This window comes from Thalassophryne amazonica, chromosome 2, assembly GCF_902500255.1.
Source record: "Thalassophryne amazonica chromosome 2, fThaAma1.1, whole genome shotgun sequence".
Taxonomy (NCBI): domain Eukaryota; kingdom Metazoa; phylum Chordata; class Actinopteri; order Batrachoidiformes; family Batrachoididae; genus Thalassophryne; species Thalassophryne amazonica.
In genome coordinates, this window is record NC_047104.1 from 153004840 (window position 1) to 153020278 (window position 15439).

Below are 15439 nucleotides of genomic sequence, written 5' to 3' on the forward strand. Positions count from 1 at the left end.
TTGCTTGTTTACTAGTGTGCTTGGGGTCATTGTCTTGTTGAAACACCCATTTTGAAGGCATGTCCTCTTCAGCATAATGCAACATGACCTCAAGTATTTTGACATATCCAAACTGATCCATGATACCTGGTATGCGATATATAGGCCCAACACCATAGTAGGAGAAACATGCCCATATCATGAATGCTTACACCACCATGCTTCACTGTCTTCACTGTGAACTGTGGCTTGAATTCAGAGTTTGGGGGTCGTCTCAAAACTGTCTGCGGCCCTTGGACCCAAAAAGAACAATTTTACTGTCATCAGTCCACAAAATATTCCTCCATTTCTCTTTAGGCCAGTTGATGTGTTCTTTGGCAAATTGTAACCTCTTCTGCACATGTCTTTTATATAACAGAGGGACTTTGCGGGGGATTCTTGCAAATAAATTAGCTTCACACAGGCGTCTTCTAACTGTCACAGCACTTACAGGTAACTCCAGACTGTCTTTGATCATCCTGGAGCTAATCAATGGGTGAGCCTTTGCCATTCTGGTTATTCTTCTATCCATTTTGATGGTTGTTTTCCATTTTCTTCCACGCATGTTTGTTTTTTGTCCATTTTAAAGCATTGGAGATCATTGTAGATGAACAGCCTATAATTTTTTGTTTTCCCCTCCAATCAACTTTTTAATCAAACTACGCTGTTCTTCTGAACAATGTCTTGAACGTCTCATTTTCCTCAGGCTTTCAAAGAGAAAAGCATGTTCAACAAAATTGACAAACTCACTGACTGAATGCCACACTACTATTATTGTGAACACCCCCTTTTCTTTTTCTTACTAATAGCCCAATTTCATAGCCTTAAGAGTGTGCACCTTGTTTCCCATGTAACAATAAGAAATATACTCAAAACCTGAATTAATCTTTTTAGTCACATAGCACTACTATTATTCTGAACACTGCTGTAGGTTCCTTCCCCAGCCAAGGATGGTGACCACTGACAGCTGGGTGGACTGAGACGATGCAGATTGTCTTGTTCGAACACACCGACAGGTAGCATGAACCCAAGTCTACAAACTGGCGAGGCTGATCGATTTGATACAGAATGAGCCAAAAATGCAAACATGCTAACTCTGACTCATAAGTAGATTTAAACCAAGACAAGTAAAAATCTTGCAATTTTATTTGCATATAAAGGCAGCTAAATATATCACAATGAACTGAAATAAAAACTAATATTTTCATGAAGAAAGGTACAATCAGAAAAAGAGCAAGAGGAACAGGGCACAAAAAGAGCATTTACAGTGGCAAAGTTGAGAACTATTGGCAATGTTGTTTTTTTTGTGCTAGCAAGATTGCATTTACACACAGTGCAAAATTATAAAAACAAAACAAAAAAATTCTGATTTACACTTTAAAGACAATGTAAGTTTTAGGCAGGTGCATTATCGAGAAAAACCAGCACCTGTTGGATTGTGACTCAAACTTTCCTCTCATCTGAAACAAACGTCTACAGGGAGAGTTGATAGAAGAAGAAAAAAATACAGACGAGCGTCTGATGGCAACAAGAAAGAAACGCATCCATTATACAGGTGCATATAGAAAAAGAAAAAGCACCAGATTTTTTTTTTTTTTAAATCAAACAACTTTTCATACAGATGTTTTACAACATGAATATATATATATAATATATATATATATATATTTTACATACATTTCTTTTCCAAATTGGGATGTTGCAGAGTGGATGTTTTGGGCTGTAAGTGGCAGCTTCCTGTTCCTGTCTCAGTCACGTGGCGTGTTGCTGGAATGATGGGTAATAAATAAGGACTTCTCTCTGAGCTCGCAGAGATGTGGGGCTCAAGCTGAGAACATTAAAGCTCGTTTAAGGCAGCATCCCTGTCAGCCAATAAAGAAAAGACAAACTGACCAGAAGAAGAAGAAAAAAAATCTGCACCAAATATCCCGTGATACAACGTAAAAACACTGGCATCCATTGTTGGCTGACGCAAACCAAACAAACAAAAAAATTGTACAAATTCACAAAGCCTCATTTATCTTACAGACCAGAACAATATTCATCAAGAGCAAGATTGTTTTACCACAAAATCCCAGTGAAAAAGGAGAATACCGGTGCGTCATTTTCAGTTCTAACATTCCCACAAACTTCACTCTGCATTAAATGCTGAAATCATTTATAGACATTTGGTTATTTTTTTGTAGTTTTTTTAAACTTTCAAACTGACTGCACTTAGAGAAAAACAAGGCAAAAAAAAAATAAAAAAAAATAATAATAATTCAACAAAATTAACGGCACCAATACATAAAACGCCAGCGAAGACACAAAGTCAGTTTTTCCATTTTCACATAAGTTCACATTCAGAGAGAGAAAGAGAGAGAGAGAGAGAGAGAAACCTAAACCAGTTTGATCAGAGAAGAAAACAATATTTTCTGGCGACTGCTGGGAAACATGATAAGATCAGGCAGAAGTACTTTGAACCCCCCCCCCCCCCTTTTCAAAAATGTAGTTATAACGTCGAGATTATCCGCGAGAACTTAAAAGAATGAAGTGAAAATATTTTGAAAGAAAAACCAGTAGTTTTAAAAAAAATGGTCATATTTTGATACAAAGTTGTACATTTCTGAGTTTTAAGTCACAATGTTTTCATTGAAAAAGTATTGTTTAGAAACATAAGTACAATGTCTAAAATTAAAGAGATATTAAAATTAATTGTTACAAGGTTGGGTAAATATGACTTAACCATAACATTTATGCCAAAAAAAAAAAAGAGAAAATGTGATTCACAACAGGCGAGTTAAAATAAGTGATATCAGGATCTGGCCAACAAATAAATAAAAACAACAACAAAATATCAGCACATTATCAGAAATATCAACACAAAGTGTTTTGTTGTGAATAAATAACCATATTCTTCTTTTGCTTTATTTTTTTGTTGCAGGAACTTAATTTTTCAACATAACTTCACCCTGAAAGCATTTTCTTTGAAAGGAAAACGGCTCCTAAAATCTGATGCCTGTGTGCAGAAAACCAGAAATGTTGGCACAAACTAAACCAGAACACCGGTATTCTCCTTTAACCCCCCCCCCCCCCAACCCAAATCTTCTCAATGTGAACAACAGCTTGGAGAAGAATATAAAGTAGCAAAGAAAACACTTAGATTTGTTTTTTTTTTTAAACATAACATATTCATAGAAAAAAGTAGTTTATCCTGGCTCTGACCCCTGACCCCATCTGTCCTCTGGTCTCAGGAGGTGGAGGGGTTGGGCAGGTCAAACACGATGGGGGGGTTGGTGGGCTGGAAGCTGACTGTGCAGGTTGACGCATTGATGAATGTTGTGTAACCGTCTGTCATGATGCCGTAGCCTGAGAAGGGAGGATACAAGCGTCACAAACAGGCAATGCACACAAAACGACAAAAATCTCCAATCTGGTGCGCAAACACCCCCGCCCCCCCCCAAACGCCTGTCACCCCCCAACAAATATACGACATACGACCCACTTTCAACTTCACAGCAAATTAGGATGTTGGTAATGCCTGGTTCAAAGAGCAAGTTTTTAAAATAGTCGGTAAGTTTTCAATACCCGAGAGACCCCACAAACGGTGCTAAAAAAAAAATCTGAACAGTTTTGGCTGTACAGTGTGTCCACCGTCCCACCTAAGCTGTCCCTCTGAATGAACATATCAGAGGGACAGCTCAGGTGGGACGGTTTGGAGACAAAGTCAAAGAAGCAAGACTGAGATGGTTTGGACATGTGCAGAGGAGGGACCCAGGGTATATAGGGAGAAGGATGCTGAGGATGGAGCCACCAGACATGAGGAGAAGAGGGAGACCAAAGAGGAGGTTCATGGATGTGCTGAGGGAGGACATGCAGGTGGTTGGTGTGACAGAGGAAGATACAGAGGACAGGGTGAGATGGAGACAATTGACCTACTGTGGCGACCCTTAACGGGAGCAGCCGAAAGAAGAAGTCGTCGTTGTCGTACAGTGTGTGGTGTGCAGCCACGTGGTAAAGACAACACACCACACACCAAGAGATTTCACCAGGTCAGACAGGAAATCTCGCAAAACCTCTCGAGATCAAATGTGACTTCAGAGTAAACGATACTGGATTCCCCTCCGTGCTTCAGTCACCTCGCTTTCTGATTTTAAATTGGGTGACCTTTTCTTCAGTTTCTTGGTTGGGGGTGGAGTCTTAATCTGGCATGATATGCACAATTCTGGTGCATCCACAATAGTGTAAAGGTCAAACCATCAGGACTGGTGAAATGATGAAGAACACTTTTCAGCAGGATTTTCTTAAAACGACACAAAATTTCAGCAGCTGTTTTTGCAGGAAGCACATCATAGATTTGATGTGTTTTCTTGTACTAAAATCTGTCAGGACCAGGACTGTTTGACCTGCAGGAAGCCACTTTGACATTAATAAGTACAGCTCTGTTCAGGATTACTGGCTCCCTGATATTTTAAGCATAGAATTTTAAATATGTTCAGAAATATGAGTGGATTTTACACCAGCAGTGACACCATGATGGAGAAGTGTAAAAAAGAAAGACTTTTGTCCATCCACTGTTGATGAAATCCTTCTCTTTAAGAAAATTCTTATCCGTTTCACTCCACTCTGAAGCTGTGAATGTTGATGCAGTTAGTGGAGCAGATAATAATAATAAAAAAATCATGCATTTGGTGGTAGAAGTACGGTGATTCTCATGATATCACTTAGAATATTTGGCCGATTGGCCGCCTGAAAATTCAAGACAGCCGTCAAAATGGCCCATCACAAATCTTTTTTTTTTTTGCATTACAAATGCTCCTGTTTGAATGATTAAAATGATACTGTTGCTAAATTCCATTTTGTTATATCTTATTTTATTTGATATTCATAGCATTTAGATTTTATTTTGCTTATGTGACGAATCAGAGTGAAGTTTATCACATTTGGTATTACTGGTTTCCACCCAGCACATGTTTTGAAAGTGTTTATCTGTTTAAAATGCTGCATGTTTATCCAATAAAAAGGTGTTTTAGCGTTGACGATATTGTCTTTTTCCATCTCTGCAGTCAACATGTTCAAATGGCAATTTCTGCCACTAAGAGCATCATGTTGTTGCTGGAAGATGAATAATTACATCCGGAATGCCTGAAATAATTTATTAAATGTCTTGGTACCTTCATGAATGCCCCCAAAGGCATGAAGTTTGGGTCTGACCCTCTTTTGGACCGTGTTGAGTAGCTCCACACAGCCGACCCGCTGGAGCTCCTTTGGAACCCAGTCTCGAAACCCTACAAACACACACGCACAGAAAACACTGAAGTAATGAGTCGACTTGTAACAATCTGGAAAACAAAGAATTCTGCTTCTTTTCTGTTTTCAGATAAAGCAACTGTCACTGAGTATAAATTGGTGCACACGATGCTCAGGTGCGCTGCCAGCGTGTGCCCCGGTGGGCCGTCTCTGGCCCTGTCTGATGGTGGGTCCGGGGGGGGGGCTCCCCTCTCAGGAATCCATCCGCTTTCATTTCAAATTAAATTGTTTTGTGAGTGGATAAAGTTGTCTCTTCAGGTCAAAAGTTTTTTTTCTTTTTTTTGCATCGACATCTTTTGCGAGTAAAAACCTATTGCATTGAAGTTGAGTTGGATTTCATTTCAAGTCAAAAAACTTTTGCTTCCGAGTCAAAATGTTTTGCGAGTTGAAAAGTTTTGTTTTCAAGTTGAAAGTTTTTGTGCATTAAAAATCTTTTGCAAGTCAAAAGGTTTTCACACACATTCAACCTTAAATCCAGATGAGACATTAGACAACTCGGCTCCAGCAGTCTGAAGTCACCAGAACAGCCACCAGGTCTCTACCACCACGTGTTACAGAGAGGGCCTGACATCATTACAGCCACCTCAACCTGAAGGCTAAACTTTCTGATTTGCAAAAGATTATGATGCACAAAACATTTTCATGTGAAAACACAACTTTTTTGATGACAATTTGTGGGCCAAACAATTTGACCCACAAGCAAAAACGTTTGACTTCAAATGATAGAAGTTGGATTCAAAAAAGAGAAAAACAAAACAAATCCCTTTAAAGTCTACCTTTATTTTTGTTTTCAAAGCAATTTTTTTTGCTTGGATTTTCTTTCAAATTTTTTTATTTGTTGCTCGCTTCACTCCATATAAGCATACAGATTTCAGAAAAGTTTAATTTCTATCACTTCATTTCATTAATGAGTCCAGATCTTCTTAATTTTTGTGTTCCAGCGTTGGAGAGCCATCCTGCGCCTTTAAGCTCCAGCCGTCGTACCGTGCACTCTCCGTGGGCAGTCTCCAATTATTTGCAGCGTCTGTCACCCTGATACAAAATAGAGTTCCTACGCAATCAAACGTCCTTGACAGCAGCCACAGTCACTGCAGCAAACGTCCGTTGGCGAGAAGGAAAGAAATCACTCAACAAGCCAGTAAGGGTGGGGGAAAACACAAACAAACAAACAAGACAACCTGGGGTCCAAAAATAAAGAAAACTAAACCTGAATGCTTGGAAAATTAAATACAAGTCAAACTATGTGATCAATGCATGTCTTCTATGCATCTGCCAGACATGTTGGACCCTATCTTACACCTGGCACAGGTTAGCACAAAAAGGTACTGCACAGATGTCATTGCAAAACAGGGCTGTAGGGTACAGTGAGTACTCACAGCGCTTCACCTTTTCCACATTTTGTTATGTTACAGCCTTATTCCAAAATGGAGTAAATTCATTGTACCAAGATGCTGATTAGACACCATGATTAGTGTACAGCTGTGCCTTAGACTGCCCACAATAAAAGGCCACTCTGAAAGGCCACAGATGTCGCAAGATTTGAGGGAGCGTGCAATTGGCATGCTGACAGCAGGAATGTCAACCAGAGCTGTTGCTCGTGTATTGAATGTTCATTTCTCTACCATAAGCCGTCTCCAAAGGCGTTTCAGAGAATTTGGCAGTACATCCAACCAGCCTCACAACCGCAGACCACGTGTAACCACACCAGCCCAGGACCTCCACATCCAGCATGTTCACCTCCAAGATCGCCTGAGACCAGCCACTCGGACAGCTGCTGAAACAATCGGTTTGCATAACCAAAGAATTTCTGCACAAACTGTCAGAAACCGTCTCAGGGAAGCTCATCTGCATGCTCGTCGTCCTCATCGGGGTCTCGACCTGACTCCAGTTCGTCGTCGTAACCAACTTGAGTGGGCAAATGCTCACATTCGCTGGAGTTTGGCACGTTAGAGAGGTGTTCTCTTCACGGATGAATCCCGGTTCACACTGTTCAGGGCAGATGGCAGACAGCGTGTGTGGCGTCGTGTGGGTGAGCGGTTTTCTGATGTCAATGTTGTGGATCGAGTGGCCCATGGTGGCGGTGGGGTTATGGTATGAGCAGGCATCTGTTATGGACGAAGAACACAGGTGCATTTTATTGATGGCATTTTGAATGCACAGAGATACCGTGACGAGATCCTGAGGCCCATTGTTGTGCCATACATCCAAGAACATCACCTCATGTTGCAGCAGGATAATGCACGGCCCCATGTTGCAAGGATCTGTACACAATTCTTGGAAGCTGAAAATGTCCCAGTTCTTTCATGGCCGGCATACTCACCGGACATGTCACCCATTGAGCATGTTTGGGATGCTCTGGACCGGCGTATATGACAGTGTGTACCAGTTCCTGCCAATATCCAGCAACTTCACACAGCCATTGAAGAGGAGTGGACCAACATTCCACAGGCCACAATTGACAACCTGATCAACTCTATGCGAAGGAGATGTGTTGCACTGCATGAGGCAAATGGTGGTCACACCAGATACTGACTGGTATCCCCCCCAATAAAACAAAACTGCACCTTTCAGAGTAGCCTTTTATTGTGGGCAGTCTAAGGCACACCTGTGCACTAATCATGGTGTCTAATCAGCATCTTGATATGGCACACCTGTGAGGTGGGATGGATTATCTCAGCAAAGGAGAAGTGCTCACTATCACAGATTTAGACTGGTTTGTGAACAATATTTGAGGGAAATGGTGATATTGTGTATGTGGAAAAAGTTTTAGATCTTTGAGTTCATCTCATACAAAATGGGAGCAAAACCAAAAGTGTTGCGTTTATATTTTTGTTGAGTGTACATAAGTATTCACAGTATTTGCTCAATACTTTTTGATGTACTTTTGGCAGCAATTACAGCCTCAAATGTCTTGAATGTGAAGCTTGGTGCACCTATCTTTGGCTCATTCCTCTTTGCAGCACCTCTCAAGCTCAATCAGGTTGGATGGGGAGCGTCGGTGCACAGCCATTTTCAGATCTCTCCAGAGATGTTCAACCAGATTCAGGTCTGGGCTCTGGCTGGGCCACTCAAGGACATTCACAGCGTTGTCCTGAAGCCACTCCTTTGATATCTTGGCTGTGTGCTTAGGGTCATTGTCCTGCTGAAAGATGAACCGTCACCCCAGTCTGAGGTCAAGAGCACTCTGGAGCAGGATTTCATCCAGGATGTCTCTGTACATTGCTGCATTCATCTTTCCCTCAATCCTGACTAGTCTCCCAGTTCCCGCTGCTGAAAAACATCCCCACAGCATGATGCTGCCACCACCATGCTTCACTGTAGGGATTGTGCCTGGTTCCCTCTAAACATGATGCCTGGCATTCACGCCAAGACCAGAGAATTTTATTTCTCATGGTCAGAGTCCTTCAGGTTCCTTTTGACAAAGTCCAAGTGGGCTGCCGTGTGCCTTTTACTTCTCTCTGGCCACTCTACCATACAGGCCTGATTGGTGGATTGCTGCAGAGATGGTTGTCCTCCTCTCTCTACAGAGGAATGCTAGTGCTCTGACAGAGTGACCATTGGGTTCTTGGTCGCCTCCCTCACTAAGGCCCTTCTCCCTTGATCGCTCAGTTTAAACGGGCGGCCAGCTCTAGGAAGAGTCCTGGTGGATCTGAACTTCTTCCATTTATGAATGATGGAAGCCACTGTGCTCATTGGGACCTTCAAAGTAGAAGAACTGTTTCTGTACCCTTCCCCAGATTTGTGCCTCTAGACAATCCTGTCTCAGAAGTCTACAGACAATTCCTTTGACTTCATGCTTGGTAAGGCTGTAACATAAAATGTGGAAAAAGTGAATACTTTCTAGATCCACAGAGGCCTTAAACAAACTGTCAATCAGAAATGATGGTTAAATCAGGGGAGCATCTGTGAAAATACTCAGAATTTTGGGATTCCGAAGATGTTGAAAATAAAACAAACATGAGAATGTAAAAAGAAGGCAAAAAGCGATTTGGTGCAATATAGCCTAAACCTTTTAATAATTATCAAGACCATCTTATTTTAAAATCTGCTCACTGAACAATAAAACCTGGATAAAAAGATCATGAATCAATTTTTTTTTTTTTTACTCTGTTTTAACACTTTAAGGCCTAATAAACCACCAGAAACAAAAAACTAAAGAGTCAACTACTGGAAAACATTTTTATTCAGTCTTTGACAAAAGAGAAAAACAAACGTGAAGGAATATTTTTTGTCATGTGGATGGGCCGCACAGCAGCTGTGGCTTTACACTGAAAAGTCAGTGACAGTTTTATTTGTATTTGTTTGAACACGTCTGAACACACTTTATTTACCAACCAAGAAACTGACATCACAACAAGACAATCAAAGTGCAATGAATTTTATAAAAAAAAACCCTGACACTTTACAGGTGCTGTGATTAATTAATATAAATTAAAACATTAGTTTGACAGCCATAGTGGTAATAATTAGGGATATGCACGATTCAGGAAAACTTCAGTATCGGCCGATAAAAGCTAAAATGCTTATCATCGTCAACTTTATCGTCAGAATATTCTTGCTGCATCGATGGGGAAAACAGCAAAATCTCCATTACAACCAGCTGCTGGGAAATACCATATTATTAGGAATATAAGGCACTTGCTTTTTCTTTTAACTAGTTTTGGGGGTCCTGAGAACTGTATCAGTCCAACGTATCTATATATCCAAAAATAACCCATTAGCAGGGCTGTGTAATGAAAATTGTAAAATCGGAGGAAAATTTGCAGGGGGTCGCCGCCCCGCAGGATCCGGGGTCTAGGGCCTTGTGGGGCTACAGAAACCAAATTAAATTTTCATCTACTGATAAATTTTCAACATCTACTGGAAGAACAAATCTCAAAATTAGTGCATATTTAAATGATCCTAGATTCAACTTTTCATTTGAACCATCAATGATGATGTTGAAATAACAGAATACGACATGGAAGTAGGACCTGGAATGATTTTCCTTTTAATTGTAAACCAAATTATGCATCAACTCAGAACAATTAAACTACATGAAATTCATGAAGACTGAAAAGACTGTTAAACCATGTCAAGTTACAGCAGTGTTTTTTAAAATTCTAAATAAATTAATAAATGCTGGTATCTGTCATATTGAAAACACTTTATCCTAAAGTAAAAAGAAACAAACTTATTTTTCACCTACTATCTAAGAGATTTTTTTAAATGACATAATTACACATACAGTAATACTGACCCAAAGGAACAAGCCCATTAAATTAAAAAAGGGAGCTACAATTGGTTAACTAGACTCACCGAGTGGAGGTCCGTGTGTCATCAGGATGTCGATGCCCTCAGGGACGAGGTTCCATTTATCCAGCAAAGACTGACCTCGAGGCAGGTTAAACCCCCAACCGTTAAACCATGGAGTCCTGGGAGAGGGCAACAACGTCAACTCGGACACAGAGCCAATCCAACTAGAGTCTGTTACCATAAACCATCAGTATGTAAACAACTAAAAATAAAAAAATGAATAAACATACCCAAAGCAGGCAACATGTTTTAATTACACTCTTTGACCACTCAAAAATGCATAATCCAAACATACTGCACTGATTTTAGTGAGTTTCCATTTGAAATGCAGTTATTAGCACATTAAATCATGGAATAGTGCCTCCCTATCTGGTAGTTTTAAATAAACCTATGTTCCAGTCCATGCTCTGTTCATGGGATGCAGGATTATTTTGTGTTCCAAAGGTAAAGAAGAAGTCTGCAGGTCACAGAGCTTTTTCTTTCCACAGTCTTTCCACTGATATAAAAGTCTTGTTGCATGGAGTTATTTAAATCCAGATTAACGACTCATCTCTTGTCTATCATATAACTGAATAGATTTAGTTGTATTGAACAGCTGTCTTTCCCTCCAAAGTCAATTATTCCAGTAATGGTGGAGAGAGACTCAGTCTCATTACAGCCACATTCTGAGGAATGACAGAAGCACGACACACTGCTTCTGGTGAACACGTGAGTATTTTTCCTGTTTGCTGATACAATCAGCTGTTCATGCTGGCTGACTGATTTCTGCGTTGTTCTGTGTCTGATATTAAAGTGCAGATGTGGACCGTCCATGAGACATGCCTGGGTTTTCTTGTTCTGTGTGATGTCACTGCAGTTTGGAGGTTCATAGATGCTTCTGTCTGTCCATCTGGTCCTCAGAGGTTCCTGAACTGGGACATGTGAGATCTACAGCATGTGGGCACTGTGGAGAACCTGTGGAAGCATCGTGTGGATGGGGTCCGTGGGGTGAGGGGTATTCTGTGACTAACCTGGTGTTGACTGTCGACTCTCCAGTTGTGTTACATTTTCTGACACTCTGCTCTTCGCCATTTGGGTGTCTTACGAGCCACACATTCTTACAACCACTAGACTATGTTATTGAGCTGCAACATTTCTCTCTTTGCACCTGTGGTGAATCTTTGTTGTGCTTTATTTATTTTTTTGTTATTACTATGGCTCAAGCAGATGGTCACCCTACTGAGTCTGGTCTACCTGAGGTTTTCTCCTATAAAAAAAAAAGAAAAAAGCATGCGGGAGTTTTTCCTTATTGCTGTTACCAATGTGTAGCCTTGGGGCAACTGTTTGTTGTGATTTGGCGCTATATAAAAAAATTGATTGATTGATCCGTTGTTAGACCTTACTGTGAGTGAAGGCTATAATGTGATTTGACACTGTATAAATAAATTTAACAGAACTGAATTCACAACAGATTTAGAGCAGCTCAAGACCTGCCAACACAGAGTTGAGAGCAGCTCAAAATCATGCACTGGACAATACCCAATTTATAGGAGTCAAAGACCTGGTTTACCGCAGTTTAAAACCTGTTCGCAATCATCAAATACCCGGTTTACCAAAGTTTAAAACCTGTTCATAATCGCCAAAGACCCGGTTTACCACAGTTTAAAACCTGTTCGTAATCATCAAAGACCCGGTTTACAGCATTTTAAAACCTGTTCGTAATCGCCAAAGACCCGGTTTACCACAGTTTAAAACCTGTTCGTAATCATCAAAGACCCGGTTTACAGCATTTTAAAACCTGTTCATAATCGCCAAAGACCCGGTTTACCACAGTTTAAAACCTGTTCGTAATCATCAAAGACCCGGTTTACAGCATTTTAAAACCTGTTCGTAATCGTAAAAGACCCGGTTTACAGCAGTTTAAAACTTGTTCGGAATTGTCAAAGACCCGGTTTCCAGCAGTTTAAAACTTGTTCGGAATCGTCAAAGACCCGGTTTACCGCAGTTTAAAACCTCTTCGTAATCATCAAAGACCTGGTTTACAGCAGTTTAAAACTTGTTCGGAACTGTCAAAGACCCGGTTTGCAGCAGTTTAAAACTTGTTCGGAACTGTCAAAGACCCGGTTTACAGCAGTTTAAAACTTGTTCGGAATCGTCAAAGACCCGGTTTGCAGCAGTTTAAAACTTGTTCGGAATCGTCAAAGACCCGGTTTACAGCAGTTTAAGACTTGTTTGTAATCGTCAAAGACCTGGTTTACAGCAGTTTTACAACATATGAAGTGACTTCCTTAGTATGGAGCAACTTAAAGCCTTTCAACAGCGGTTTTTGAAATAAAACAGAAAATGCTTACAACTGATAATTGAACAAGTTAAGAGTTGGCAAGTGTTCTTCCTGAATAACATGAGGGATTAAAATACCTGATGATAATTTTGTTTTTAATCATCTTCTTGGTTGATCCCTTTTTATTGGGAGACCCAACTTTTTCACTGTAAATTGCTTCATTTGTACAGAAGCTCTAAAACAGGAGAAGGTTTCTTGCACATTTACAATCAACAAGTGATCAGTCAGATTGTTTACCTGCAGTGAGTCTGACAGAGCAGAGTTTACAACCTGATACTGAATCCATGTTAGAAGGTAAAATTATACAAATGCTGCACAGGCAGATGAGAGAAACACTTTGAACCATAAGTGGTCCTGTCATGTGTCTGCCCTCCATCCTATTTGGCAAAACCCATGATTGACAGCAGTTGTGGAACCCCGGCAGTGTGGATTGGCATCTGCAGCTCCGAGTGACAGCACCTCAGCCTTAAAACAGCAGATACAAAGAAAGTCTCTGTCTGGCAGATGTGGATGGATGGAAGGGAGAAAACAGATGAAGAAATAAAGCCACTGTGCAGTGGCTGGATAGAGGAAGGAGGGTGTGGAAACTGAGGGAGAAAAGAAATGAAATAGCTGCTGGTTGATAAATTGAGCCTTCATTTATCACCATAGTCGAAACGGGAGAAGAAGGTTGACAGCAGAGCAAAGGGAGACACATTATCATCACATAATTCCTCAGTATATAAGATGACCCATGATGACGCCCCTTACAATATCTTTTAATTTTAATTTGTGGCACAGGGCGCCGCCGGCTTGTTTATTCCCACTGGAGGAGCAGCTGCACTCTGTGGGTCGTGGTGCAGCATATGACATGTGACCAGGGGAAATCAGGCCACCTCAAACATCAATATTCTCTGCAGTGAGGGATGGATGCTGCGGCGCAAATCAATACTTACTGTTCCACAAGAAGGCTGAGTGCTGTTAACCAGAGCTGGAGCAGACCCAAATGTGTAAAAAAACAAAACCCCCCCTCATGTTTCATTTTAAAATACAGCCGAGCTCCAGAACTATCTCCAGACAGGGGAAAAAAAACCCCTCATATTAACTGGGGGTGGTGATGATAACGCAGCATAAGTGCTGAGCAGTCTGTTTGGGTCCGGTGGTTCAAGACCGCCGAGTGCTCCGACACAAAGGCAGTGGCAGACCTGCAGCCTGCTCTTTGATTTGCTCGCTCGCTGCCTTGTTCTCTCACTCAGTGGAGAGCTGAGAAATGAGGTTAAAAATGAAATGTGAGGAGCGCGCGGGCAAGTGAAGGCCACAGACTGAACTGATTAATTAGAACTAATCACACAAATCGGAGCTAATGGAAGTCTAATGGATTAGTGGGACGACTCGCCACTTCTCTGATGGAAATAAGTGCTGTTGCGGCCGCTGTACGCAGACACTTTAAAGGCAGTGAATCAGAGCCGAGCTGGTCTGCTTGGCCGGCAAACACTGGAGGGGTATTTGTCTGGCTCGACTACTGAGTAATAGCGACAGAGCAAAACTTTGAAAAATGGCCGAACACGTTTATTTTCGGACAATAAATCGTGTCTTCTAACAGCACAAAACAAACAAAGCGAGAATACTGAATCTGTTCCATGTTTCATGTGGTTTCTCCTGCATAAACACATTCATCTGGGAGATGAAATCTAACTCTGGACATGAGCCGTGGATCTGGAGCGAACCAAAAGGTCCTGACTGAGCGCAACGCTGCAAGCTGCAGCCTGGCGCCACAATGGCCCCATTGTCGGCTGTCGGCCTATGAAATATACCTTCCACGCAAGTGCATTTGTTAACCTCCACGAAGATTAATGACATCCCGGTCACATAAAGGAGAGATTGTTTCCTGTGTGGCTGTGACACAGGTTTTATTACGCGGCCACGAAGCCGGTGCAGTTTGCTCGCCGCGCTGAACAGAATGTACGCAGCCGCCGTCTCACTCCGTTCCCAGAGTAGATCTGCGTGTGCCTGTGATCAGACTGCATTCGAAGCACAGTCCTGCCTTGACACTAGCCATCTGGAGCGTGTCGCCGTGGCAACAAAGGAGAAGCGTCTGGAGGCAGCAGGCGTAGAGGGAAGTATAACATCGCCAGAAATAGAAACAGAGAGAACAAAAAGAAAAGAAAGAATGAAGCACAAGAAAGGAAGCAAGAATGAGTAAGAAGTAATGAGTTTTTCTTTGATTTAAAAACTTAAACTTTATTGAAAACACTCATGTCCATTAGCAGGTATAACCAACATATGTGCTAGTGTACATTAAGACCCTGCAGTGACTGACTCATAGTACAGAAACAGCATTAGTGAAGGTTACAAGGTTGCTTGTCCTGTTAGACCTCAGTGCTGCTTTTGATACTGTTGACCATAAAAGTTTATTACAGAGATTAGAGCATGCCATAGGTATTAAAGGCACTGCGCTGCGGTGGTTTGAATCATATTTGTCTAATAGATTACAATTTGTTCATGTAAATGGGGAATCTTCTTCACAGACTAAGGTTA

At 41.2% G+C, this 15439-nt stretch overlaps 1 protein-coding gene across 2 annotated transcripts in view; it reads right to left on the reverse strand.

Moving 5' to 3' along the window:
- Window positions 1-2408: 2408 nt before the first annotated feature.
- mpped2a (metallophosphoesterase domain containing 2a) overlaps window positions 2409-15439 on the reverse strand; it is a 205729-nt gene continuing 192698 nt past the window's right edge. For both annotated transcript variants that reach the window (XM_034159500.1, XM_034159509.1), the window contains 3 exons: window positions 10606-10721; window positions 5172-5285; window positions 2409-3366 (listed from right to left, as the gene is read on the reverse strand). In XM_034159500.1, coding sequence (XP_034015391.1) covers window positions 3248-3366; window positions 5172-5285; window positions 10606-10721 — 349 coding nt within the window. In that variant the 3' untranslated portion in view covers window positions 2409-3247. The remainder of the gene's footprint in view (window positions 3367-5171; window positions 5286-10605; window positions 10722-15439) is intronic.